The sequence below is a fragment of the Balaenoptera musculus genome, chromosome 18 (genome assembly GCF_009873245.2).
Source record: "Balaenoptera musculus isolate JJ_BM4_2016_0621 chromosome 18, mBalMus1.pri.v3, whole genome shotgun sequence".
Taxonomy (NCBI): Eukaryota; Metazoa; Chordata; class Mammalia; order Artiodactyla; family Balaenopteridae; genus Balaenoptera; species Balaenoptera musculus.
In genome coordinates this window covers 14,312,899-14,340,879 of record NC_045802.1, presented here as the reverse complement: position 1 = coordinate 14,340,879, position 27,981 = coordinate 14,312,899, and the positions used below count along the sequence as shown (strand labels likewise).

Sequence of the window (27,981 nt, the reverse complement as noted above, 5' to 3'; positions counted from 1 at the left end):
CGGACCTTCCCCCGGCGGCGCCTGCCTTTGAGCTGCGGGGACCGACGCTCTGCCTCCGGCTACCGAACCTCGGGTTTCTCTTCCCCGAGGGGGTCCTGAAGCTTTGTGTAAAGAAGCTGGGGAAGCCTGACGGGGTTTGTTTTTAATAAAAAGTTTTTATAAGTCTCCATTTTTAGAAATTTTTGCAGAGTTTGAAGTACTCTACCTCTTCGCATCTTTTCTCCTGCTCCTTGAGTCTTTTTTTCTTCTCAGCTGTAAACGTTTTTACTATCGGAGCGGACCAGGGATGAACGTTTTGTAATTGAAACTGTAACTCTTCTCGTCGAGATAGTAGTCAAGATGGACAAAAAGTCCTTTGAAACGGTGCTGGATGAAATTAGAAAGGTAATTGCACTTAATTCCTTAAATCTGTGAGCTACGAATTCTCGTGATTTTATTCTCTGTGAGGGACTGCGTGCAGATTGTGTAAAATACGGGTTTAAGGATTGCAAAACTGGTTGGAATTTTAACGTATAGAGTAGGAGTTTCTATCTTGATATATTTCACGATACAAATAGAAATTATGTTAACGCTAAACTTCTTGAGAATCAGTGCGGTGTTGCGGATGTTATATTCAGAGCCCCTGGTTCCGAAACCCGCTCTACAAATCTTTAATAGCTCTGTAGTTTCGGATAAGTGATTTTAATATTTCTGAACCGATTTCCTCATCTTTCAGTAACGTAAGAGTGAGTGAAAACTAGAGATAATAGCGTAGGGAGTTTCTTTAACGGTAGTTATTATTACAGGTTTTTAAAATCTGAGTATAAGCGGACTATATTTGTTGCCTGTGCCGGACAAAATTAGTGTCCTAATAAGTGTGGCATTAAGTTTAAAGTCATTCTTAGGAATGGGCTTCAAACACGCGCATTTCAAAACTTTTTTCTCCTGCTTTCAAGTTTTTGCTTCATTTTGAGGCTATTGTGCATAGCCTACCTCCCAGAATGAACCAGACAGCAAAAAATTTGGCATGTACCCTTGAGCCTAACACTATTTCAAGCGCAAAAAGTAAGACTTTACAAAGTTAAACCTAGAAGGACTGACTAACCATTCTTATGCTAATACAGGGTCCTTTGCTTAGAATTTCCGGGCAATTATCTCGCCATTTTCATATCTTTAAGACCCTTGATTGACGCGAAAAGACTTGTTACCTTGTGCTCTGGTGATTATTATTTATTTCAGCTTACAAAGTTATTAATAAAATTGCTTGTGGACTTGCTGGTTTTCTTCATTCTCTGTAAAGCAAAATGTTGTTTTCCTTCATGCTTTTTAAAGCTCTTTTTTCTTCGTCAAATTTGTGTGTTAGGTTAAATTTACATTTGTAAGGATATTGAGTGTTCTTTTTTTGAATGAAATTTCTGCTTTTGCAAACCCAATTTGTCCAACGAAAATTTGCAATAAAACATTAGCTTGCTAACTATATACTTAGAATTTGCCACAATTTGTTCATGAGCTGATGTTAAACTACTATTTATGAGAAAATAATTTGTTCGGGTAAACCAGTCGATTTCTACTTTTGGAAGCTATAGAGTGTCGGTTTGCATATTCTCTCCCTTCTAAACTCTGGGAAGATGACATAGTAATTACTAATGAGGGGAATAGGAAATTTTCCAGAGATTAAAATCAAATTCATAGCAACTTAAGTCCTTATTTCTGGTTTGAAATCAAAATATATCTTTTGCTGTCTATGCCAAATAATTAGATACATCAACACAGTATTAGGCTATTAAAATGGGGTAAATATATAAGCATATTTAAGTGTGTGAATCACTGTTGGCTTTTTAAAAATTGCTCTTAGACTTTGTAAATGTAAGTCAGTTTAAACCAGGTAATATCTTCCTGAGTGTCACCGTTACGTCTGTAGGTAATACTGGCTGTCACTACTGTGATTTAAAACAAAGCCATGTAAGAAGACACTAGAAAAAGAAATAGGAGGGGAAAAACCAATATTTAATTTGCTTTTTAAGAAGGGGGTAATAATAATAATAGTCATTTATTATTGAGCACTTAACTGAGTGTGTCTATTCTAAGCACTTTCTCCATGCGTTATTTGATTAGATCCTCCTAACAACCCTCATTTTTTTTTTTTTTTTTTAAATTTATTTTATTTATGGCTGTGTTGGGTCTTCGTTTCTGTGCGAGGGCTTTCTCCAGTTGTGGCAAGCGGGGGCCACTCTTCATCGCGGTGCGCGGGCCTCTCGCTATCGCGGCCTCTCCTGTTGCGGAGCACAGGCTCCAGACACGCAGGCTCAGCAATTGTGGCTCACGGGCCCAGCCGCTCCGCGGCATGTGGGATCTTCCCAGACCAGGGCTCGAACCCGTGTCCCCTGCATTGGCAGGCGGATTCTCAACCACTGCGCCACCAGGGAAGCCCACAACCCTCATTTTACAGAGGGCGAATCTAGTATCTGAGGTTAACCAGCCAGCTCAAAGTTACCCACCTGGTGAGGGAGGAGACCACTGTTGAAAGCTGGGTAGTCTGACTCCTGAGTGCCATGGCGTTGTGCCTGGGGATACAGCCGGGCCTCTCAGGTGCTGATCAAAGAATTAAGACATGACTTGGTATCAGCACAATCCAGGATTTGGGCCAGAAACTTGCTTTTGATTGTGTCCAATAATGGCAATAATACTCAAACTCCCAAGAGTACTTTATCCAGAATGCCATTCCCTCCCCTTTTTCAGTGAAAATTCAGCTACTGAGCTCCCTGGATGTGTTTCTCTGTTGACTGGTCATAGTATTTTCTCCTAGCAGAATGATGCATGTGAAAAGTACAAATATGATTGTTTTGTAGTGAATGCAAAGGGATTAGTTGATTTTTCTTTTTCTGGAGTGTAACTGACCTACAACACTGTCCGTGTTTCTGTATACTAGAAAATGACCACTACAATATGTCTGGTTACCACCTGTCACCATACAAAGGGGATTAGTGGATTTTTAATGAGTAGTTGTTACCAAATTTTGATAGTCTGGTGTTTCCATCTGTAAGCTTAGCATATAGTTGCAAGGAGATCATACATGATTTCGTTCTGCTCTAGGTAGTGCTGGGTCAAGGCCATCGACTTCTCTCTGAACTTCCCTATTATGTGTCACATCTACTCTTGACTATTTTAATCCTCACAGTAACAGGTGGGTAGTGATTGGTGAGGAGGCTCTCAGGGCAATTAAAATACCTTTCAGAGGCCGCGCTGCCAGCTAGTGTCATTCGCTCCTGGGTTCATATCCCTGTAGAAATACTGAGAGCCTGGACGAGACCATGTCTTATCCATGTTTCTCTATCACTTAGCACATATAGGTGTGCAATAAATAATTATCTGATGAATGAGTAATGGGTAGTACGTTTAACCTTAAAAATGACGGCTTGTTGAATTTTGGATGCTTTAAAACTGCAATTAGTTTTCCAGGAATACTTAATTTCTATTAATGTCGAATCATATCTCTTACAATTCTGTTCCCTTCCTTTGTAGGAGTGAGTAGGGAGGCCCAGGGGCTTTTCCTGCTGTCTCAGTGTATCCCTTACAGCATGGAACTTGGGAAGGTAGAATGTCACATCACCATGGTGACTTTATCGGCCTCCTTGTGCCAGGGCTGTTTGAGTTGCTTAGGCAGTTTTGATATATGCATATGATTACATACATTCATTCTGTTTTTCTATGTTTTTTAGGCTGTTTTGACAGAGTACAAATTAAAAGCAATTGAATATGTGCATGGATATTTCTCCAGTGAACAGGTATTCCTTTATTTGTTTAAGCAACAGCATTTTTTTTTCTTTTTTTTTTTTTTACACTGATGTTCTAATTAATGTCTTTATTTACCTGCTGGTCAAGTTCAGAATTGCTTTTACTTTGTTGCTGTGTTTATTCAGGAACTTTAGAAGCTTTCAGTTTTAGCAGAAAACTTTACATGATTTATAGTTGGGGTATTTTATAAACATACCCACTTTCACCACGATATCATATGCTAACATGATTTTAAAATGCAGTGTCTGAAGAAAGCAGTTCAAAGTGTTTATATTCTGGGCACAGTATCATATGTTGTAAACTTCTAATGGTAAACATACCCAAAATTGTACAGTATGAGTCAGTAATTGCAAAATTCACTACATTTTATAAAACTTGAACAAATGGTGATATATGTTCTTATATGAAGCCACTAAGTAAACATTTTAGCAAATAAGAAAAAAATTAGTGTCTAATAAGTAGTTTCTGTAACTGCCAGAAGACTAATATTTTCAGTGTGGTAGTTTAGTGGGGGCTTTCACCCAACTTTAGGGGGAGTTTGCTGATTTTGAAAAACAGGTTTGCAAGTATATACACACACACATATGCAGAGAAAGCTGGATTTCCAAGAGATACTTGGAAAATACTTGGTAGAGAAATAGACCAGAAATGGAAATGTACATCTGAAGAACAGAAAGGGTTGGGAATGTGAATAGGGTAGACAGTGGATGAATCTATAGATTGAGTTAGTAAATGTTCCAACTTTTCATCTGTTTCTCAAGACTTTCAAAACTTGAATAACTTTAAGCCTGTAGTTCTGCCTACTAAATTCCTCAAAGCTGCTTTGTGACTTGCACATGTTGCTGCCTATTTAATGAGGGTTTTTCAGCTATCCCATTACTTTTCAAAATCGCCTTATGCTTTTTTAAAAATTTAAATGTTTCAGAGAAAGATTTATAATTTCACATAGCTGATAGCTTTTCTTTCCTTCTCTTGTGTTTCTGTGTATATATGTGAAATTTTGTAGATAACTTCCTATTGTGGAAATTTAATGACTTTTCTAAAAATTTAATGACTTTGCTAAAGTCATTAAAAATTTTATCAAGCTACTTTCTAAGTGTGACCTTCTAAGCTTATTATATTGATTATTATATTATAATAATCATACCTGATAATTTATAAAGTTTTATGGTTGGTAGAGTCCCAGGTAGCATTTACTGTATATAGTAAAAACATTATCTTCATAAAAGTAAGGGCATACACTCTTAGAAAATTGTATAGAAGGTACCCACAATACTTGTTTGCTATTTATGTATCTCTCATTAAGGAGTGAAAAGTATTTTTATTCTTCTTCACAGACCACACCAGTTCCTAAGATTAACCTCGCTTTGTGGAATAATTGAAGCCTTAACACGTTTTTAGGAACTCACAGTAAAATAATTCATTAACCCAGATTTTATTACCCTCTCGTCTTGAGTCTTTTTTTCCCCTTTTGGGGTGTCCTTGGAGGCAGTGAACCCAGGTGATGGTGACCACGCAGAGACTTCAGTGTTGTGGGCGTGGTGTCTGCTCACCTCTTCTTGGCCGTTGCACAGTATCTCCCTCATTCACTTGAACTTCGCTGGTGGTGGTGGGAGAGAGCCTGGCTGGCTGTGCTCTCAAAATGACTTACCATGTAGACGCTGCTGGCGTGATTCTGGGTGATTCTTACATTTTTAGGGAATAGATCTGTGGTCTGAGTAAGGGTAGTATGCCCTCCAGATGTGAGTTAAAGAGTAGAAGTTAGTGGACCTACACTAAACCACACCACTGAACACCCTTTTGCGATTGATTAAAACTTATTCTCCACTAAATGTTTTAAAACTTTCCATTCATACTATATATTCCTACGTGACGTTTTTATCTCCATCTAGCACTTTTCCAGCTTTCCTTTTCTTCAGGTACTTTCTTCTTCCTGTACCTTATACTTTCCTTTATTCTAGATCAATGCTGTCCAAGACTTTCTGTGATGGTGGAAATGCTCTCTCTCTCTGCAGTAACCATCATGGTAGCTACCAGCTTCATATGGCCGTTGAGCCCTTAAAATGTGGCTTGTGCCAGTAAGGAACTGAGTTTTTGATTTGATTTGATTTCAGTTGATTTAAATTTCAGTAGCTGCACTTGGCTACTGCATCAGCCCAGTCTGAGCTCTGGTGCCGTGCTTACGCCTCATCACCGGGGCCCAGGCAGCACACTTCGAATAGTAATTCAAAGTGCTGAAATACATCTTGGAGAAATGTTTGCAAACACACTGTCGTTAGAGCTAAATTAGTTCTTTGCTTTCAGGTGGTTGATTTACTGAGATATTTCTCCTGGGCTGAGCCTCAGTTGAAGGCAATGAAAGCATTGCAGCATGTAAGTAATTTATTTTTCCTCAGAATGTAGAATTTAAGTATTTTGAATTCTCCCCTAGTTTTCTCTAATTCATCTCAAGTTGTAATTTGTTTGCATTAGGTCCTGACACTAAATTTCATTATACTTTGATTATTCAAAATAACTTTGTTAAAAAATTAAAACTTGTAAATTTAAATCAGATGTACTGTACTATTAAATTGTACAGGGTCCTAATTGGCAGATTGGAGTAGAAAATATTTATAGGCAAGCAAAACATAGGATTTGAATTCTTAAGTATTTTTATTTACTTTTATTTTTGTATATCTTCACCCTCTTGTATTTAGTCTTAGAAGAATATTCAGACTGGTTTATACTTACATTTTTTAGACCAACACTGTCCAAATTAACTTTCAGCGATGATGGAAATGTTTTATATCGGCTGTAACCACTATGGTAACCACTGGCTACATGTGGCTTTTGTGTACTTAAAACATGTCATCTGTCTGAGGAAGGATATTTTTAAGGTATTATTTGATTTCAATTTAAACAGGCACACGTGTCTAGTGGCGACTTTCTATATGGATAGCATAGCTCTAGAGCCTAGATTAACAGAGGCACCAAAGTCAAACAGGATCTGGCTGTATAGGAAGATTTTCCTGGGAGTATCAGGCATTGATAGCTTTAAGGAAATCTACAATCCTTAGCTTCCTAAACTTATTTGCCTAAGAAAGTGCTGGGTCTGTTAGTGCTTCTTCTCTTAAACAATTGCTTTTTTTCTGCTTTACCAAAAAAAAAAAAAAAAAAAAAAAAAAAAGGTTGTCTCACCCATCAGCTGGGGGTGAAAATCTTTCTCTAAGGACCAAAGAGACAATGCACTATCCTGAGAGGGAGAGCAAAACAGAGCTTCCGTAAGAAATACTGATGGGGACCTTGCCTTATTTTATCAGGACAACAAACTCATGACGAAGCTCTTAGGCTGGCTGGCCTATCCACCTACCTTAGAATTAAAAATCAGAGGTGAGAAGGCTGCACAGGCACACCGTAGTGCACTTACAGACAAAGTAAGTCTGATTTGACTGTTTTCCTACTGAAGACGGACTGACAGTTAGGTTCTGTTATGGACATTTTCATAAAGTAAATGAACTAGATCAGTAGTCCAAGGTTTTCAGAAATATGTAATAAACTTACATATAAGGAAATCTATCTTTTGCAGATACGTAAAACTTCCGGTAAAATTTTTAGATGTCAATTTAAAAACACGCAGTGGGGTATATGGTTTTACCAGTTCTTCTGGTGGTACAGGAGTTAAAGTGTTTGAAAACACTTTTGTTGATCAGTTGATTCTAACTGATCTCCTTATCCTGACTTTGCTTTTGAATTTCCTGCACTGTTAACATACATTTATAAATTGACCTGCTTTTCAAAGATACAGGCATCCTAGGCAAATAAATGATGCAACAGTCCACACAGTCCTGGATTGTCACGGTGCACGTTAACAAGGCTCTTAAGAAAGTTCAGTAAGAAACCTGTTTAACCCATCTTTCCTCTAATGATGTGATTGGAGTACCTTTCTTTAATAACACTATTCAATGCCATGGACTTCATTAGGAAGCTCTGATTGTGGCGTACCTAGCACTCTAACTGAGGAATATAATTTTTTTCTAACTTCTCGAGCAATGTATCTCCCATATTTGTAAATATCCCTTTTTATATAGCCTTTCTGAGGAAAGCAGAACATGTAAGTTTTTTTTCCGTAGATGAACATATTGAGAAATGTGGATAAGAAGGAGCACATAGGAGAACTTAGCTCTTCAATTAAAGTAGGTACATTGAAAAGCCTAACTTTAATGCACACAGTTGTTAGGACTTACTTTTGATTTAGCAGCTTTCATCTCAAATATTTATATTAAGAACATTTAATTACACTCCCCCCCAAAAGACAATTTCTTGCATGAAAATTTCTCATGTTGAAAAAATTTCTCATTATTTTTTATATTAATAGAAAATGGTGGCTGTTCACCCAGCAGAAGTGGTCAATATACTCAATTGTTTCACCTTCAGTAAAGACAAACTAGTTGCTCTTGAACTGTTAGCTTCGTAAGTATTTCTTTCTTTTTACTTCATTGGAGAAAAATTTGGAAGACTTTTGAAACGCTTTTTAACTCATTAGTGTATGTTAATGTGTCAGAATTATATTAGTAAATGGAACTCTAATAAAATCTATGCAAGCATAGAGCTGAATTCTTATATCTAAGTATCTAGTGTGCTTATTACACATGGTTATAACTTATAAAATAGTGGGGCTTATCGAGTTCAATTATTTCAATTTGTCTGCATTTCGGTGACTTGCTTTGCATTCCCACTCTGAATAACTTGAAAGGCTTGGTGATAAAGCCAGAGGACTTATAGTTAGATGGGTTCTTCCACGTTCTGACAACGTGTATTTTTTTGACTTAATGTATACTTACTCTTTCTGGATCTTATTTTCCTCAATTGTGAAAATAAGGATCTCATCTACTTAGTAGGGATGTGAACTTTAAATACTGTAAGATGTGTGAAAGCACCCAGCACGACATTTGAGAAAAGATTGTGATGAATGTAAGAGAAAAGGAACCTACTCTCCTATAATGTAAGAGTCTAGAAGTTGCTGTTTATTTACAGCATATGCATTTTTAAGTCCCTTATATATTTGTAAATGACCACAAAAAGCACAAAATTAAAATGAAGCATAAGGTTAAACTTCATTTTTAGATCAACCATGATTTTTAGGCATTTAGCACATGGGTTTGTTTTATGGCCAGTAGCTCTCCTGACACTCATTGAGAGGGTGTATTTGCAGGAATCTCAAAATAGTGATTTTTATTTGAAGTATTACTTTGTTACTTTCAGGTAGCCAGATAAATGTCAGTTCAGTTATATTTACCATCTTCATATAAACATGTTATTTCCATTCACCAATTAAAACGAAATAATCATACTTTCCTCATTATGTCATGGGGAAAAGCTTACTCAGATATATCTATGTATTAAATATGTGTGTCCAGCTTCTTAAATGAAAAGCTAAATTGTATTTGCTTGGTAGAAACATTGTTGATGCACAGAATTCTCGTCCCATTGAAGATCTGTTCAGGATAAATATGTCTGAGAAGAAACGGTGCAAGAGAGTGCTTGAACAGGTAATTTCCTCGAGATTGCTATATAAGTGGTATGTTGGTTTTTCTGAATGCTGATGAAGAAAACAGTACAGTCTTATTCCTATGTTAACTTTGTTGAATAACCTGACTGCTGTTATGTGATGGGTTAAGAATGGCACCCCAGCAGTCTTTGGAGGGGGGACACTGGTGAATGAAGAGACGGCTTGAGAGTGAGAAGCCAGCCCTCAGCATGAGCCTCATGGGGTGTTTATTCTCGGTCCCTTGGTAGCTCTGCCATGGCTCCAAGCTTTTGTCTTTCATTTTATGTATTTAGAAACTTGACTGTTTAAATTTGCTTTGTCATTGGGCTTATTTTCATCAAATTCATAAAAGATGAGTAATAAAGCAAGATTGCAGTTTTTTAATTTAAAATCTGTAAGAGTGGGGGAAGTAGTACTTGTTCAAGCCTAGAAAACTTGGTTCGTCATCTAAGGTAGCTATTTCTTAGGATTGTGATGGTTGGAAACTGAATTAGTGATTAGAAACCTGCTTGAGGAAGGCATGGACTGCTGCCCTAGGAGCTGCAGCTCAGTCGTATTTAACCCTCACGCCCTCCACCAAGCTCAGGAGAGTGGAGAACTTGCCTTAGTCATAAGTTACTGTAGCAAAAGCAAGATCTGAGCCCATGTTTCTTTACTTTAATAACTTCATTGAGTTTTTTGACTAAATTCTTTAAGGCATTAGGCATTTACTACTGTAGTTTCTTCCTTATGAAGCATTCTGATCATGTGACTTTCCCATCTCAGAAATAATCTGGGTCTGAGTCTTCTGTGGAATAGGTCCTTTAATCAATGTAAATTAGTACAACTTTTCTGAAAGGCAAACTTGAAGAGCCTTTAAAATTTCATACCTTTTGACCCAAAAATTCTATTTCTAGGAATTTATACTAAGGAAATAAATAGAAATATACACATTCATGTATAAGGGCACTCACCCTGGTACTATTTATAATAGCTAAAAATTGAGATGATTTTTAGGGTTGGAATGTTTAGTACGGGGCTGGATTATATAGCTAATAATATCATATATATCTGTAAAATACAGCATATATATATTTAACTTGATATTCTTATACAGTATAGATCCATTAGAATATATGTCACCTATTACAGTGTTTTTCATTCCTTTAATAAATATTTATTGAGCACTAATTCAGTATGTGTTAGGCACCATTTCAGAAGCTGGGGACACAATAATAAATAAGCTAGACCAAGATCTCATCCTTCAGTATATCTCATAATTATGTAACATTATGTTGAACACTAGTACCCAGAGAACTCTTACTTTTTCATCAGTATAGCTCTTTGGACACCCAGTGTCCCATGTTATTGTTTGTGTTTTATCCACTAAGTTATGTAAACCTCTTCAGAGTGGAGACCGTGTCTCTTTCATGGCTGTGCTCTCTTTTCCTTACCTGTAATGTGAGCTTGGTGTTTATTGAGTTGGACAGTGTTATTTCTTGGTCGTTGGAGAAATGAGACATATCAAATAGTAAATGGACTTCTTTGCACACAATTTACAAAATCTATTGTGAAGATATCTTTGTATAGGAGTTTATTATCTGTGACATTAAAAACATTATTACCATTTAAATAATTCCATTAAATGAAGTGATTTTACTTATTAATTTTAGTCATGTTCACCAGTGGAAGTGCTGATTGATGTATGAACAGATTGAATGTGATGCTATTCCTTAATTCATGTTATTTAGCAGGGCTTCCCAACATCCAGAATACTTAATTTGTGAGTTTATTTGATTTTTTTTTTTTTTAACCACCCTCTTCTTTGTTATTTCACAGGCTTTCAAGGCAGGCTGCAAAGCTCCTCATGCTATGATATCTTCTTGTGGAACAATCCCAGGAAATCCATATCCCAAAGGAAAACCTAGTCGCATAAATGGAATTTTCCCAGTAAGTATACTTTTGTGGCTATATATGAAACTTCTTCATATGAAATTGAGCATAGTTAATGATATTTAAAGAAAATGCCAGTTGATGATGTGTCTACAAAGGAAAGGGATTTTGCTATGTCAGCAACGTAATTCATAGATTCACTACTGAATGAAAGTTCATACATAAACTGTATTAAACTATTTGCATAAAATGTACAGAAGAACAAGCCAAATGGAAAAGAGGATGATTTGGTTTTATTTTTCCAAGTATTTTAGAAGCACTGATTTACATGTAGTAAAGGAGTATTTCTCAAATTCTCGGTATTCTGCAGACAGTTTCACAGTTAAGTGTGTTTGGGAAACTCTGAATGCAGAGTCTCCTTCCTGGAGAATCATGTTGCATAATAAAGGCTCTGAGAAGTCCTGTAAGAAAGACACTTGTTTTTGTATCACCCAGTGTTCCTCAGACTTCTTTGTGGAATAATTTTTTCGTAGAATGGTATATATATATATTTTTAATATTTTTATTCATTGCAAGCAATTCCTGGTAGTTATTTATTTATTTAATTTATTTATTTTTGGCTGCATTGGGTCTTCGTTGCTGTGCGCGGGCTTTCTCTAGTTGCGGCGAGTGGGGGCTACTCTTCGTTGCGGTGCATGGGCTTCTCATTGCGGTGGCTTCTCTTGTTGCGGAGCACGGGCTCTAGGCGCGTGGCTTCCGTAGTTGTGGCTTGTGGACTCTAGAGCACAGGCTCAGTAGTTGTGGCATGTGGGCTCAGTAGTTGTGGCTCACAGGCTCAGTAGTTGTGGTGCACGGGCCCAGTTGCTCCGCGGCATGTGGGATCTTCCCAGACCAGGGCTCGAACCCGTGTCCCCTGCATTGGCAGGCGGATTCTTAACCACTGCGCCACCAGGGAAGCCCAGAATGGTATATTTTTATTGCAGTGTGACAAATAACCTTAAAACTTAGTGGACTGAGACAGTAAACATTTAGTATCTCATGCAGTTTCTATGTATCAGGAATCTAGGAAAGGCTTAGCTTGGTTCTGGCTCAGCATTTCTCATGAGGCTGTAGTCACCTGACGGCTTGACTGAAACACAGGCCTAGCTTCCGAGGTGGCTCACTTACATGCCTGGCAAATTAGTGTTGTTGTTGGCAGGGGGTCTTTGTTCCTTGCCATAAGGACTTTTCCTTAGTGCTGCTTGAGTACCTCCTGACATGGCAGCCGACTTCCACCAGAGCAGATAGTCCTGGAGAAGGCCAGCGGAAGCTGTGTTTTCTCTTATCACTCAGATTTGGGAGTCAACGGCCATCATTTCTGGAATATCCTATTTGTTTTACAGGTCAGTCCTACTCATTTGGAGGGCTGCACAAGGGCAGTAGGAGCTGAGGGTCACTGGGGGCCACCTTGGAAGCTGGCTTCCATACTAGTATGTACCATTTAGAACACATGCTATCAGGGGGACATGTTGTAACAGGGTGTCAACTTATTTTGATCTGTTCATTATAGCAGTCTTGAATGAAGTCAGTATAAGCTATCACACTTACTGCTTATAGAAAACACCATTTTTTATTACCCATTTTCAACTGTAATACAAGAACTCTTTTTGATTCTTTGAGCATTATACACTGTAACACTGGAGGTCTGTCTCTGGCTGTTCCTGTTGCGCAGAGAAAAAATTAGAACGTCCTTTTTTTTTTTAATAAAATTATTTATTTTTATTTGTTTATTTTTGGCTGTGTTGGGTCTTCATTGCTGCACGCGGGCTTTCTCTAGTTGCAGCGAGCGGGGGCTACCCTTCGTTGCGATGCACAGGCGTCTCATTGTGGTGGCTTCTCTTTGCTGCGGAGCACGGGCTCTAGGTGCACGGGCTTCAGTACTCGTGGCACACGGGCTCAGTAGTTGTGGCTCGCGGGCTCTAGAGCGCAGGCTCAGTAGTCGTGGCTCATGGGCTTAGTTGCTCCGTGGTATGTGGGATCTTCCCGGACCAGGGCTCGAACCCGTGTCCCCTGCATTGGCAAGCAGATTCTTAACCACTGCACCACCAGGGAAGCCGAAACAAATTAGAACATACTTTATCCTCTTCTGTCATCTCCATGTGTGTTGCGTGTTTCCTTCTACCTCTATACGTGTTATGAGGGTTCTGTGGCAGAGGAGGGTCGAGGACTTGGTCGGCATCAGGCAGCCAGGGCAGGATTGGGTTTGCAAGCCAAGGCCTTGATCTCCTACCAAGTTACGTCCTTTTCTGTGTAATACAGTGGACGTCTTGTTTTGTTCTGTTCTGTTTTTGCTTTTGGGTTTGTTTGGGTTTTTTTAAGTCTCAATTATCTTTCCTTTTTCTTTTTTTTAATAGGGGACCCCTTTGAAGAAAGATGGTGAAGAGTGTACCAACGAAGGCAAAGGAATAGCTGCACGGATTCTCGGACCGTCCAAACCAGTATGTTTAGAAAATAAATGATGGAACAAGTCTTAACTCTTACGTTTAGTTTTCTGTCTATTCAAGGCATAAGTTTCATTTTTGTGTTGTGAAGCTTAAAGTATACTAGAAACTCTAGGAAAGTGAATGGCCTAGGGAAATATAGTATAATTAGTTAACAGTGTTAAGGGCCCTATTGAGGTTTAATATCTTATTTTAAAGGTAGACCAGATGAACTGTTTTTACTTTTTTCTGCAGCCACATTCAGCTGTTTGCTTGGAGATGTGGAGTGCGGAGAGTTCACTTTAACGAAGGTTGTGGTTTGGTGGCTGAATTAGCATTAGTGTTAGTGAAGTAAGAATGGAGCTAGGAGGTGGAGAGTATTTTCAAGGGAGTGATTAGAATGATTGATTGGAGTATGAACTGAACAGGAGAAGGCAAGCCCGTGGGTTGAAGGATTGTTGGAGTTGACGTACTGGAGGCCTCCACACAGCCACTTTGCAGTCCTGCCTGCCCGCCTGACAAGAACTCCAGTGGCAGTTGTTTATAGCAGGGTAGTCACAGACCATAGTCCTTGTGCAGGACTAGTACATCATCCAGGGCTGCCGTTATGAGCACTAGAGAGAGTCTGGGTCCCTTACCACCAGTGGAGCCCCTCTGCTGCAGGGGCGTGAGTGCCAACCCCCTCGAGTGGGTGTGCGTGCTCTAGCATCCTCTCTCTCTGTCTCTGTCTTTCTCTCTCTCTCTCTCTCTCTGTAGTTAAAAGTACAGCATGTGGCCTATCTTTGGATACCTCCGGTTCTCTGGAGATCAACCCTTTGAATGTTCCTTGTTACTTACATAAGTTCTATCAACTCTAAAATGAAAGATTTGTGGATTTCAAAAGGCAAAAAGACTAAGTTACTGAATTCGTAATTCCAGTCTACGTTCTACTAGAGTTGTCAGAACGCCAGATGCTAAAGGAAATAGTGCTTTTTTCTTCCAAAAGGAGAAAAGAGGGTAAGAATGATAAGATGAATTCTCAGGAGGATGTTGGAAGTTCTTGAGTAGCTGTTCCATAGGAGGAGATAGGAATTCTTGGATTAATTTAGACTGGGTCAGAGAAGAATCTGCTGTTCAGGATAAGGTTTGGCCCTTCGTTGGAGACGATTTACAACTGAAATAAAAAAATAAACACCTCCACAGCCGTCTTTGGCAGGATCTATCTTTGGAATTTAATAGGAACCACATTTATTAAAGCCATTTTCCTCATTTGTACCATGTATTAGTGCAGTGGCGTTTGATATGCTGGGGCATTTTTGGCCTCTTAGGCCTAAATGTTTTGAAAGACAAGCTGTAGTTTGTTTTGCCAGGAGACGACTTACTTGATTTTCTCCTAACTGCTGTTCTTTCCCCCTCATTTAGCCTCCTTCAACATACAATCCACATAAACCCGTTCCTTATCCGATACCTCCATGCCGGCCACATGCAACTATTGCACCAAGTAAGGCGCTCTTTCAGATTTTACTTTTTTTTCTTTTTGCTCTTTATTTATTAAGTTGAAAGTAAATGTTGATACATGTACTTGCAAATCTGGAGCACTTATGAAATATGCTGTCATGAGCTTTATTTTGCCGTGTGTCTTGGTCTACAACAATGCAGAAGACAGTTTAGGATATTTTCCTTTTGATAATTGTATATTACTTCTCATCATTAATTATTTTTATGGGTTTTTGCTTATGGGTAAATCATCTTGGATCCCTTTTTGATAGTTGGTATTCAAAGGCATCATTAATGCATTTAACTTAAAAAGGCCGAGTGTGTGTGCTTGACAGAAAAGGCAGATAATTTAAATCTGGCCGGTTCTGCCCACCATGCCCTTCGGTGAGTTATGTCTGGGGCGAGCCTGCAGTGGGAAATAGGAGTCTCTGGTTGTCTCATTCGATCTCACTTTTCACTCAACCGTAGACCCAAACCTCTGTGTAAAATGCAACTGTACTATATAACAGTTTTAGAAATGAATTAGATAGCTGCGTCAATACAGTTTGAACTCAGAATGATGCTAGATTTTATATATTTTTTTCTATTATATTTTTATTTTAGGTGCTTATAACAATGCAGGTCTGGTACCATTAGCCAATGTCATAGCTCCAGGTGTGCCCCCTCCACCTCCATATACTCCTAATCCAGTAGCAGCAGGTAAAATCATGTTGTTACGGGGTATTAAAAGTCAATAGCTTGTACGTGGTACACTTGGAGGGGGCGGTTGTGGGATGTGGTGGTGTCCTAACAGGGAGCACAGCCCCGGAGCATGATGATGGATCTGAGTACGACATACAGGTTCCACTAGAGCAGCCGTGGCCCACATGTGTGAACACGAGCAGGTTGTAGAAACAAGAACCATTCTTCATGAGCACGAAGCTGACAGGCTGTGGAAAAGCATCACCGACTTAATGCGTGTCGCCATTTGGGCACATTCTGTCTGCCGCGGGGAGGAAAGGCTTTTAAGAAGGTGCTCAGAAGGGCTGAACCTCCCCAGCATATTCCAGTTCAGCCTTTTTCTTTGGGCCCATTGGGAATACGGGATATGAAGTGTAAATATTTTTCTCTATCTTGTCAAATTGTTTTCCAAAAAGACTGCACCTGTTTATACCTGCCACTGAGGGTATGTGAGCATAGGGTCTCTTCATACCCTTTCAAAATGGGATATTATCAGTTTGGGGCTTTTTTTTTTTCTTTTTTACTTTTGCCAGTCTGATAAGGCTGATTTAGCTGCTTTCTCCTTTTGTCTGTCTTTTACAAAAGTTTAATTTTTATTTTGATCAGTTATTGTTTATTTCATTCTCCTGAATTTTATGTCTTGTTTAGGAAACCCTTTCCCATTTCAACATTGTGACATCTACATTCTCTAATTACTATTGTAGTGATTCTTTTTAAATGTAGAGCTTTTCATTCACTTGCCATTTATTTCTGTATATGTGTAAGGTAGGGATAGAACTTAAAGTAAGTTCTGTCTTAATTTAATTCTGCCCTTCCCAGAGACTCAAAGTTACTTTCTAGTGTTTAATAAATTCTTTTTTTCTAGCCAGAGTGGCTCCGTTGTTTGTAGCTGAGTACTCTGACTAAAGTTGCAAAACATTTTTTCTAAAATTTGTCATTTTATTTCTTGCCCTTGTTTATGATACCTCTTGCCCTTAGAGTTTTACATTTTTGCATAGACAGATAGAGGCTGTGAAAGAAAAGCTGGAACCAAGTTACCTTAGTTTAGAAATTCTTAACCCTAGGTAGTCCAGGTAATTTAGGCCTTGTAAGATTCCTACTCCCTCTGGAATCTATTTTCACATAGGGGTGAAATATAGGTTCATCTTAATTTTTTTTGCAGATGGTAGTCAGTCCATTCATGCCAGCAGTCTTTATTAACTAATCTGTTTTCCCTGGTGATTTGAAATAATACATTTATCTTAAGTTTTCATTTACACACATGGCTCTATTCTGGGTTCCTTATTCTGTTCCAATCTAGTGACTTTATGTTGTGATGATACCATATTGATTTGATTAGCAGATTTATAGTATATTCTGACATCTGATAAAGTTAGCTTTCTCTCACTATATTTTCATACTTTTCTTATCCATTTTTGGAAATTGATTCTTCCATCTGAACTTTAAGGTCATTTTATGCAGTTAAAAAGAGCTGAATTTATGTATTTATAGTTACATAGTAATCTGGGGATACTTGACATTTTTACGATATTAAGTTTTACCATTCAATCATATGTATATGTCTTTAAATCCTGTCAAATGGTAGTGTTTTTCACCCAGGCCTTGTAAGAAGTTTTTTTTTTGTTTTTGCTTTTTAATTGAGTTATAGTTGATTTACAATGTTGTGTTAATTTCTGCTTCTTTCAAGAAGATTTTGTAGTTTTCTTCATACAGGTTCTTTGCCTTAGGTTTGTGTCTCAGGATTTTAGAGGGTTTGTTTTTGTTTTTTGTTACAATTATAAATGGAAATTTCATTTCTAGGTACTTACTACTGATTCCCTATTATAGTTTTTTTTTTCTTGAAAGTCTCTTGAATTTTCTGGGTATAAAATGTCAGCTGACTTACACTTTACTATAACTTTTTTCCCTCTGGCCTTATTGGGTATTGACCCTTATTGGGTCCTCACTCCTTTTCATTTTCATTTTTCAAGTGTTTTGCCTGTATATTTTTAAATTCCTTTTTTTTAGGGTTTTGTTTATTTGGTTTTATTTGTTTAGTTGTTTTGTAAATTATATATAGCTGGAATCTGAGTTTTTAAACCAGTGGGGAAGAGACTTAATAGGAATTTCTGATAATCATAAAAATTACATATTTGTTCTTAGTCCTTCCATTTTATTTTTGTACTCATTATTATTCTTTTATCCTAGTTTTTTATTTTCTTTATTTTTGTTTACTTGGATTAAATTGCTTTTTAATTTTTTTAACAACTTTTGTTTCCTTGCCCCTACCCAAGCTTAGAATTTCTGTCTTTAATATCACTAGTGATTGCCTTCATATTCTTAATGGTTGTCAGTGTACAGAAATTAAAAACAGCTGTCCTACGTTCCACCATTGACTTCCTTGCTCCCTCTCCTTTTTCATCAATTTGTGTATTTTGATGGACTACTATAACATTTTTCTTTCTGTGCCTCTGAACTCATGGCTTCTTAACTGTTTCTTCTATGATGCCCTGTCCTCATATACTCATTCTAATTTTCATCTGGTAGAAAATTTCTCTAAGTAGCTTTTTCAAAAAGGGTGCATGTGTAGGGTTGTAGATAAGAAACCCAATTCCTGTTTTCTTTTCTTTATTAGAAAAGTAGTCTCTTTCTATAAGCTTACAAAGAAAATATTCCTTATCTTCAGAGTTCATAAATGTCTTTAATCTTGGAGTTCAGATATTTCGCCAGGATGTCTAGGTATGGATCTTATTGTTGATCTTTCCTGGAACTCTCTAAGCCCTGTGGATATGAAAACTCAAGTCTTTAAAGCTTAGGAAAATTTTGTTCTTATATTTCTTTAATTAATGCTTTTTCATCTGTTCTTTTTTTTCTCCTAATACTCTTCTTTTGCACTGTATTTATTTTAAGTCTCTCAGCTATTCATTTATGATACCCTTTTTTTTTGTATTTTTGCCATTTTAAATGGAATTTTTTATTTTCAACTAAGTAATTTGGCTTTCAGCAATGTTATTTCTTTTTTTTTTTTTTTAATTTATTTATTTATTTTTGGCTGTGTTGGGTCTTCATTTCTGTGCGAGGGCTTTCTCTAGTTGTGGCGAGCGGGGGGGCCACTCTTCATCGCGGTGCGCGGGCCTCTCACTATCGTGGCCTCTCTTGTTGCGGAGCACAGGCTCCAGACACGCAGGCTCAGTAGTTGTGGCTCACGGGCCTAGTTGCTCCGCGGCATGTGGGATCTTCCCAGACCAGGGCTCAAACCCGTGTCCCCTGCATTGGCAGGCAGATTCTCAACCACTGCGCCACCAGGGAAGCCCAGCAATGTTATTTCTAATCTTCATCATTCTTTGCATTTATTAATTTGGAGTTAGATTTTTATATCTAAAGTCTTCACCTTCTCTGCTTGCAGTATTTTCTTGCAGTGTTTTGTGTATATATATTCTTAATCTGCATTACAGGATTTTAAAGTTCTTTTTCTTTCTTTCATGGACTCTCCATTGATAGACACCATCTGTTCAGTCGTTTATTTATACTAAGTCCCTTAAACAAGCTGTGATCGTTTTTGCTCACCATGTCAGGGCTTGTGGGTTCCCTTTGCACCTTATGCCTGTCACACTGTTGGTTTCTTGGGCAGTTATTGTCAAGCCATGCGAGGTCATTTTTTTCCATTGGTATCTTTGACCTGTTCAGTTAGACAGGTCCTTTCCCATGGGGGTGGGGAGGTGTGTGCTTTAGGTTGTCGGTCTCACAGGATTCAAGTCAGCCTGAACTAGGGTAGTTCTCCCTGACCCCTCCTAGCATAGGGTCTTTTCTGGAACTGAGTACAGCAAGTAGGCAGAGCCACTTTCTTTCAGTTTGCTTTGTGATCCACGTGGCTCGTAGATTGGCTCCTCGGACGGCAGTAGATTCTGCCCTCAGCATCCACCTTCCACTTCCCGGTCTCCTCCCTGTTGTAGGCACTGGTGCCCAGCAGTGACTGTCGGCCTAGCCAGTGACACTGGCTCCTCACTGCCCTCTTGCTGCACTTTCTCCTAGTTGGCACACTCAGGCCATCATCTTTCCCAAAAGCTTTCTTAAATATATCTATAAAATAACAATGTTTGCTTAAAGCCTGGTAAGTTAAGGAGAAATGGTGGGAATCAGTTGCTCATAATCCTAGCAATCTTCATATAGTTACTACTGTGATTTTTGTTTATTTCCTTCCTTTCTCTATAGGCATATATTGTTTTTCCTAACACAGTATACATACATATCCTGGATTTTTCTTTTTTTGACCCCAGTCTCTGATTATTATGGTGGTGAATAATTTGTTTAAAGCTTGAAATCAACTTTTATTTATTTATTTATTTTCACATAGAGAATGAAGACCTTTCCAATCAGTCAAAACCTACACAGAATCCAGGTAAGTACCAAATTTGATCCAGAGATAACTGATGTCTGTCCTGGCTCCCTGCTCTGTTATTCACTGAGATCAGTTTGAGTTGAGTGTATTTGTAATCTTATGCTTTAGGGAAAGTTCCTGGTTAAAAAATTTAACTAATCGATACTTGCTGAAAGTGGCTTAATAGCGGTACATTTTATACATACAACATGAAATGCACATACTAACTGGATTTAAAAGTAACCATGTGCCTTTGTATCCTGTTTGTAAAACTTTCAAGCAATCAAAGTGCTAGGTGGCATTATATCTGCATTCACTTTATATTATGTGATATTTGAAGCCTCATTTTTTTAAATATATAAACAATTTCTTTTTGATAAAAACCCTTTTTGACAAATGCTACGTCAGATATATCTTTTAGACTTGATTATTTCAGTAAGTATTTGGGGTAGTGTAATTTAATGTAAGAAAAGAAGAAAGAATTTAATTTAAGAAAAGAAGACAGGGCACCAGAGCAGAAAGTGGAATTGGAAGAGGAAGGTGAGACGTGGTCCATGGCGCCTGCAGGTGGCAGCAGCGCTGTAACAGTTCATTCTCCCCCTAGTTGAAGATGTGCGTGGTCAGGAAAGAGATGCCTTCTGGTGTGAGACAAACCCTGGACCAGTTCTTGTGTAGCAAAGTAGCACATGAATCTAATCGTTATGGTGCACGGTTAGGAGTCTCGGTGGGAGAATTCCATTCCCTAAGAATGTGCCGAAACAGTGCTTTTTAGCTGGTAGATTCTAAGGAGGTAGCATAGCAGGGTGGCAAGGACACTGAGATGTCAGGACATATAGTTTTTGATCCTGGGTCTGGCACCACCCAGCTTTGTAACCTTGAGCAGCTTATTTAGCTTCTATGAAAAAGAGATTAAGGAAACTTCAGCCTTTATGCTCAGCTTCATTAAAAGATTTGTTTCTGAGGAGAAGCAGCAGATTAAGTGTCATAAGTTATTCCTTTGTCATTCCTTTGTTATGAATAGCACACTTTGTTTTCCTTTGCTATGTTAGGTTAGCATGATTAAGTTTTTTTTTTTCCTTTTTGAACCATATTAAGAAACAAAAATAAATACAAACTAGTATAATGCTTAAGAACGAGGGTCTCATAGACGTGGGTTCAGATCTTGGTTCTCCCACTTCATAGCTGCATGACCTTTTCATCATCATCATCATCATTACTGTACTAAGGTCTCACTTAATGAGATCTACCCTCTTAACAAATTGTTAAGTACACAATACAGTATTGTTAACTGTAGGCACAATGTTGTACAGCTGATCTCTAGAACTTATTCATCTTGCATAACTGAAACTTTATATCCTTTGAACACCACTTAATAGCTGCATGATCTTTTAACAGGTTGCTTAATCACATCAAGGCTGAGATTGCCCGTCTATAAAATGGGGGTGTTAGTGCCTATCTCGCGGGGTTATGTGAGGACAAATGAAATGACGAGTGTAAAGTACTTAGCACAGGACCTAACACATAGTGTTTTATGGTTAACAACCAAATTAGATGACAGGAAAGTGATATTTCTCCTGGTATGGTTCTCAGGGTTTCATTTTTGTTGTGTTCCATTGTAACTGCAGGCACTGTGATTAATAGTACATCGCTTTTGTGTTATTATATGAAAAGATCTCCAACAGAGGCTGCTATAAAGAACACTGTGGGACAGCTTGGTTTTACCTTGCCATCTGTCATTAACTACATGGTCCTCAGCATGAAGTTAATAAGTAAGACAGTGAATTCTCAAATGCTTCCCAACCAAATGTTTCCCAACCAGTGTTAACCTAAATAATTTTTTGATACATTATTTACATACACAAAACTGGGCATATATTCCTTGTGCTTCTAATTCTTGTAAAACAATTTGAATACAAAGATACAAGTCCATTTTCATATATACTCTAAATTGATAGCTATCTTTGATACTAAATTAACTGCTTATGACATGACTATGGTATGAACTATAGATCTTTTGAGTTTGACGTTTATATATTTATATATTACTATTTGTCAATTCTCCTATCATATTTATTTTCTAAAACAGCTGTAAAATTTGTTCAGCCCAAGGCGGCACCCTTTGGCCATCACTTAGTACAAATGAATTATGTAGATGCGGGTTTCCTCTGTTCTTTTCCTATGGTCCCTTCTCCACCCGCGATTAACACAGTGCACTACTTCATTGACCATGTCAGCTTCCTTATGTCCAGAGTCTTTATTTTGCATAGATTTAAACATTTAAGTCTCAGTCCATGAAAATGTCTTTCAGTTGATGATCCCTGGAAAAGGAATATTCTCTGTTTACAGCTGAACAGACTTCAATGTGAGTATAGCAGTATAGCACTCCATTTGGCACCAACAAGATCATCAGAGGCCAATGCTTTCATTAAACTGATTCAGGGAGGAAACCCAGATCATCCCCAAAATGCTTATATGATTTGTAGAGTTTATCAGAATGAAAGTATTGTAGCAAACTCTAGAAGTCTCGAGAATAAGTCTTTGGGTGGGTTTGAGGACTGTAGTTGAGGTAATCATGATGTATCTAGTGCAGCAAACACTTATTAAACTCACAGATGCCATGCACTGGGCTAGGCGTGAAGACTCTAAAGATGAATTAGACGAGGCTTTTGCTGCTAAAGGAGCTCCTAGGACCAGCCAAGTGAAGTTAGAGGTTAAAATATGTAGAGGAGTCAATATGAGAGAATGCTTGGGGGGAAAACTGGATAGATTGATAATCTGGAATATTAAGTTCAACTCACAGAGTGGCAACCAGGCATACTGGAGAGATGGCCTGAATCCTAGATGGCCTTGTATGCCTCTAAAAATGATGAAATGATGTCCTGAAAGCTCTTAAGAGGGGAAATGACTTGTATTATTACTCTAGACAAGTGGTTTGAGAGAATTAAAAGTACACCAACACTAATCACAATTAAATTCTTTGAATTTTTTAAAGAAAAAATGGGAAACTATGAAAGGAAAGTTTATTTGCTCACTTGTCAAGGCTGCCTCACTGTGAATTGGAAGGCTATTCTGAGCAGAGTCTAGAACTCAGCTGGATCTAACTGAGGCTCCCTGGTGAAAATCAGGGTGGTGGAATCCAGCAATGTAGACATTGCAATAGCCTATTGTACCTGTCATTGATTTTCTTTGACATGTGTTAAATATTACAAATTCTTTTGAGTTAAAAGTTGACATTTCAGCGTGATGGTAAATTCTTGCCTCTCTTTCTCCCGCCACAGCATTTTCTACCCCAGCGAGTCAGCTCTTTTCTCCTCGTGGCTCTAACCCTTCAACACCCGCGGCAACTCCTGTTCCTGCGGCTTCCCCGGTCAAGGCAGTAAATCATCCGTCGGCGCCGGCCACTGCCTCCCTCTCCGGGGCGGGCCTGCTGAACGCTGTCCTTCCTGTGCTCCCGGCGCAGGTCTCGGCTGTTCACGCACCTCAGCCAACGACGCCCAATCCGACAGTCATCAGAACCCTCTCCTTGCTGGCTGCACCGGTGACTTCTGTTCACAGCACCACGTCTGCTCCCGTTCCTTCCGTTTTTTCTGGCCTCGTTCCACTGCCAGGTCCTTCTGCCACCCCTGCCCCAGCCCCTCAGGCCGCCTCTACACCTCGCGCCACCCCTGCTTCCAGCGAAACATTTGCGTCTACTTCTGTCCCTTGCACTAGCCTCCCCTTTGCTGCCACCTCTGCTGCCGCTTCTGCCAGCAGCCTCGATTCCTCCTCGTTGTCCTCGGTTCTTGCTGGTCTCCCCTTGACCTTAACACCGGCCTCCCAAGGTGTGTCCAACCCGACTCCTTCCGTAATCGCCTGCGGTTCTGCTCCCACTGTTGCCTGTCCGCTGGGTGTGAATAATCCCCTTCTGTCTGCTTTAAAAGGCTTTCTGACATCAAATGATACCAGCCTGATCAACTCTGCCACGTTACCCTGCGCCGTTACTAGTGGGCTGGCTTCCCTCGCCTCCCTCGCTAACCAGAGCTCCGACTCTCCGGCGGCCGCCCCTAACAAGGGCTACGGGCCGCAGCGCGCCTCCACGCCGGGCCTGGCCCTGTTCCCGGGCCTGCCCTCTCCGGCGGCCAACGCGGCTTCCACGCCGCCGGCTCTGCCTGCGCCCGCCGCTGCCGCCGCCTCGGGGCCCGCGGGCTGCGGCTCCTCGGCCGCCCTGCTGCACGGCCCGCTCGCGAGTCACGCAGACGCGCCCGGTTCGTCGACGCCCGCCGCCACCAGCCTGACGGTGGTGATCAAGACCGAGCCCGCGAGCCCCACTCCCTCCGCCTTCAGGGGCCCGGCGCCCCCGCCGCCCCCCGGCCCCGCTCCGGGCGCGCTGGGCCTGTCGGGGGCGCTGGGGCGGGCGTACACGGCGGCCTCGGTGCCCGTCACTTTACCGTCCTGCCTCGCCCCGGCGCTGCCCGGCCTGCCGGGCCTGAGCGCGCCCCCGAGCGGCTCGAGCCCCCTGCCCGCCCTCCCGCTGCCCGCGCACGGCTCCTCCGCGCCCATCGCCCCCGTCTTCAGCGCCCTGCCGCCTTTCACTTCGCTGAGCAGCGGCTTCGCCCAGGCTGCCCACCCGCCCCTCGGCGCCGCCGCCTCGTCCGCCCCCGCCTGCGCTCCCGGCCCCTCGGCGCCCGCCTCGGCGGCGGCCTTCCCGCTTAGCCTGCCCGCCGCCGTGCCCTCGCTCTTCTCCGTGGCGCAGGGACCTCTACCGGCCTCGGCTCCCTCCTACCCCGGCTTCTCCGTCTCCGGCGCCACGGCCGCGCTGCCCTCGTTCCCGGGGCTGCAGCCGCCCGCCACCGGCGCCGCCACCGCCCCGTCGCCCGCTCCCGTCCTCCCCGGGTTCGCCTCCGCCTTTAGTTCCAGTTTCAACTCCGCTCTGGTTGCGCAAGCCGGGTAGGTGGATGGTCTGGAGGGGAAAGCATCCTTCACCTAACTCGTTCATGCTCTTGTTTTGAAGTCGTTCAAATGAAAATCGGCATCCAGTTGTTTGGTGGCGCGAAACTCTGTTTTTCTGGGTCGGCACTTAGGTGCTCGAAAAATGTTTTATGTTAAGATAAATATATAAAATAACAATGCCTGCTCAGATAATTTTAGGATTTGTATTTGGTAATTTATCTTGATTTTGAAACAGCAAACATGAACACACTGAATTCAGAATAATACACTTTATAACGGAAAGTTTTATATCAGTGAGTGGCTGACTTTTATGGTTCCTTCCAACAGGGAACAGATTTTTTTTTTTTAACATCTTAAGATAGTATTTGACAAATATAGACGCACTAGCTTTTATGTCTTATCTGCATTTTTTGTTTAATTTATTTATTTGACTGTATTGGGTCTTTGTTGCTGCACGCAGGCTTTCTCTAGTTGTGGCGAGCGGGGGCTACTCTTCGTTGCGGTGCACGGGCTTCTCATTGCGGTGGCTTCTCTTGTTGAGGAGCACGGGCTCTAGGCGCACGGGCTTCAGTAGTTGTGGCTCGCAGGCTCAGTAGTTGTGGCTCACGGGCTTAGTTGCGCTGAGGCGTGTGGGATCGTCCTGGACCAGGGCTCGAACCCGTGTCCCCTGCATTGGCAGGTGGATTCTTAACCACTGGGCCACCAGGGAAGTCCCCTTATTTGCGTTTTGACCTGTTCTTCTATCATTTTAGCTTATCATCTGGACTTCAAGCTGCAGGCAGTTCTGTTTTTCCAGGCCTCTTGTCCCTCCCCGGTATCCCCGGGTTTTCCCAGAATCCTTCACAATCATCCTTGCAGGAATTGCAGCATAATGCAGCCGCACAGTCAGCACTGTTACAGCAGGTAAGTAGGCAACGCCTGGTGGAAATAGAACGGTAACGTGTAACATAGCTTCTGTAGTGATAACTTTGCAATACAGATAAATAGTGATATTTCGGCACTGGCCAAAAAAATGGCACTGAGCAGAACATCTGGAGATTTGATGATTAATTTTCCCAGAATCTGCAAATTATTCTTGTTTTCCTTCAGAAGGGTAACAAAGGTGGTAGAATATCTTCATCTGTAAGAATTGTTTTTCCTGCTTATAGACTTTTAAATCTCAGTTTGGAGATTTTACAGATGGAATCTTTAGATGTGACAGTGAAATTTTAGCTGGTCTTCTACAGTTTAAGCTAAAATAATGGACCATTAAGGCGAATTTTCTCTAGAAAACCTGCTAATTTTTTTAAAAGGATATTAAACATTTTAAAGACATTTCTACGCACCTCTACATCTGAAGAAGTTTGAACGTTTCTTACAAATTTCAGGAGACTGAACAGACTTCCCTTGCCCCAACATTTTTTCTTTCTTTCCTGGTTTAAATATCTGTAGTGTGGGACAGGCCAAAGCAAGTACAGGCCTGGTTGAATTTGGCACTCTCCTAACCTGTGTGTTCATCTCTCCATCAGGTCCACTCAGCTTCAGCTCTGGAAAGCTACCCAGCTCAGCCAGATGGGTTTCCTAGTTATCCTTCAACACCAGGAACCCCGTTTTCTTTGCAACCAGGCCTGTCCCAGAGTGGGTGGCAGTGAACACATTTAAATGCATCTTCTCCTCCAGAGCAACATCAGAATTGCCTGAGGACTGCAGTGAACGATCTGACAAATGTGCAGTTGGCCAGAAGTCAGGAAATGAGGATGAGGATACTCCTGGGGAAATTGGGATAAGAGCTGAAAAAATATGGTTGCATTTTTTAAGAATGGTTTTAAGTATGAACATTCCCCTATGTAAATATGCTGACAATAAATTGTATGGAGAATAGTATTTTAAAAAGTATTTGGGGGCTTTTCACCTCCCACCCAATGAAATTTTGAATCGTGTGTATGATCTATGTAAGAAGAATACTAAAGAGGAGGTTGAACTCTTTATAGCCGAATACAGCCTTAAATCTGCTTGTACAGCATCCACTGACAGAAGTAATAGTCGTGCCTCAGACTTACGGGTTGCATGTGGCCTTGGGGGAGTTACTACCCTTGGTATGCAAGAGTGGTTCCTGTTAGCGTCACTGGAACTCAGTGTCCGTACTCCATATGTATCCACAAAAGGGAACTTGAGACCCACCGTTATTTTTAACTTCTGACATTAATGATCACACATGTACTGCTGAATTTAACTCAGTGTATTTCAGGTAAGTGAAAATGGTGCTTAATATAGTCTTTAGAATGACTTTCAGGTGTTTTCAACTAAAAACATATATCCAGAACTACTTTCTTACAGAAATACAAGTAAGGCTTGTGATAATTTGCCTTCCAAACTTACTTCTTAATCTCAGCAGTATCCAAATGAGTGAGGAACATTTGACTGACCCTTGGGCCACCTCTATTACTCATTGTACTCTGGAAGCTCTTGGTGAATGTTTACAATCATGGGATGTAGTATTTCTATTTGTACTTAGAATCACATGCTTACCTAGAATAATTATGTGACAACAGATAGAAAGACTTGCTCTGTTAGTAAATATGCAGTGTGTACTCTATTTAAGGTTCTGTGCTAGTATAACACGATTGAATGTCATTAAGTATAACAACTGCCACATTTGGGGGACAGGGCAGTAGGGAGAATGATTTCCAATCCTGTGATTAAAAGTATAAACTATAGAATCTACTGTAGTACATTTCATCATCTAGAAGTTTTACTTTTATAAAGACGTTGTCTAGAAGATGTTGCTAATGTATTTTCCTTCAACCTGGGGAAAAAACTTTCTAAGTATATTAATATTCCTGTATGGTTAGTTTTTAACAATTTTTTAAAATAAACCTTATGGATAC

General features: G+C 40.2%; 1 protein-coding gene across 6 annotated transcripts; it reads left to right on the top strand.

Moving 5' to 3' along the window:
* Positions 1 to 140: 140 nt before the first annotated feature.
* On the top strand, positions 141 to 27,981 carry PROSER1 (proline and serine rich 1). 6 transcript variants are annotated; one of them, XM_036831400.1, is made up of 15 exons: positions 141 to 384; positions 3,699 to 3,764; positions 6,079 to 6,147; positions 8,129 to 8,223; positions 9,209 to 9,302; positions 11,120 to 11,230; positions 13,567 to 13,650; positions 15,034 to 15,112; positions 15,712 to 15,807; positions 20,162 to 20,206; positions 22,494 to 22,547; positions 23,464 to 23,793; positions 24,106 to 25,111; positions 25,867 to 26,017; positions 26,623 to 27,981. In XM_036831400.1, the coding sequence occupies exons 1-15, from the start codon at positions 340 to 342 to the stop codon at positions 26,743 to 26,745; spliced, it is 2,448 nt and encodes an 815-aa protein (XP_036687295.1). In that variant the 5' UTR covers positions 141 to 339; the 3' UTR covers positions 26,746 to 27,981. The 6 variants fall into 6 exon arrangements, with proteins under 6 accessions (XP_036687295.1, XP_036687292.1, XP_036687289.1 ...); XM_036831397.1 differs by having other exon boundaries at positions 23,464 to 24,006; XM_036831394.1 differs by having other exon boundaries at positions 23,464 to 25,111.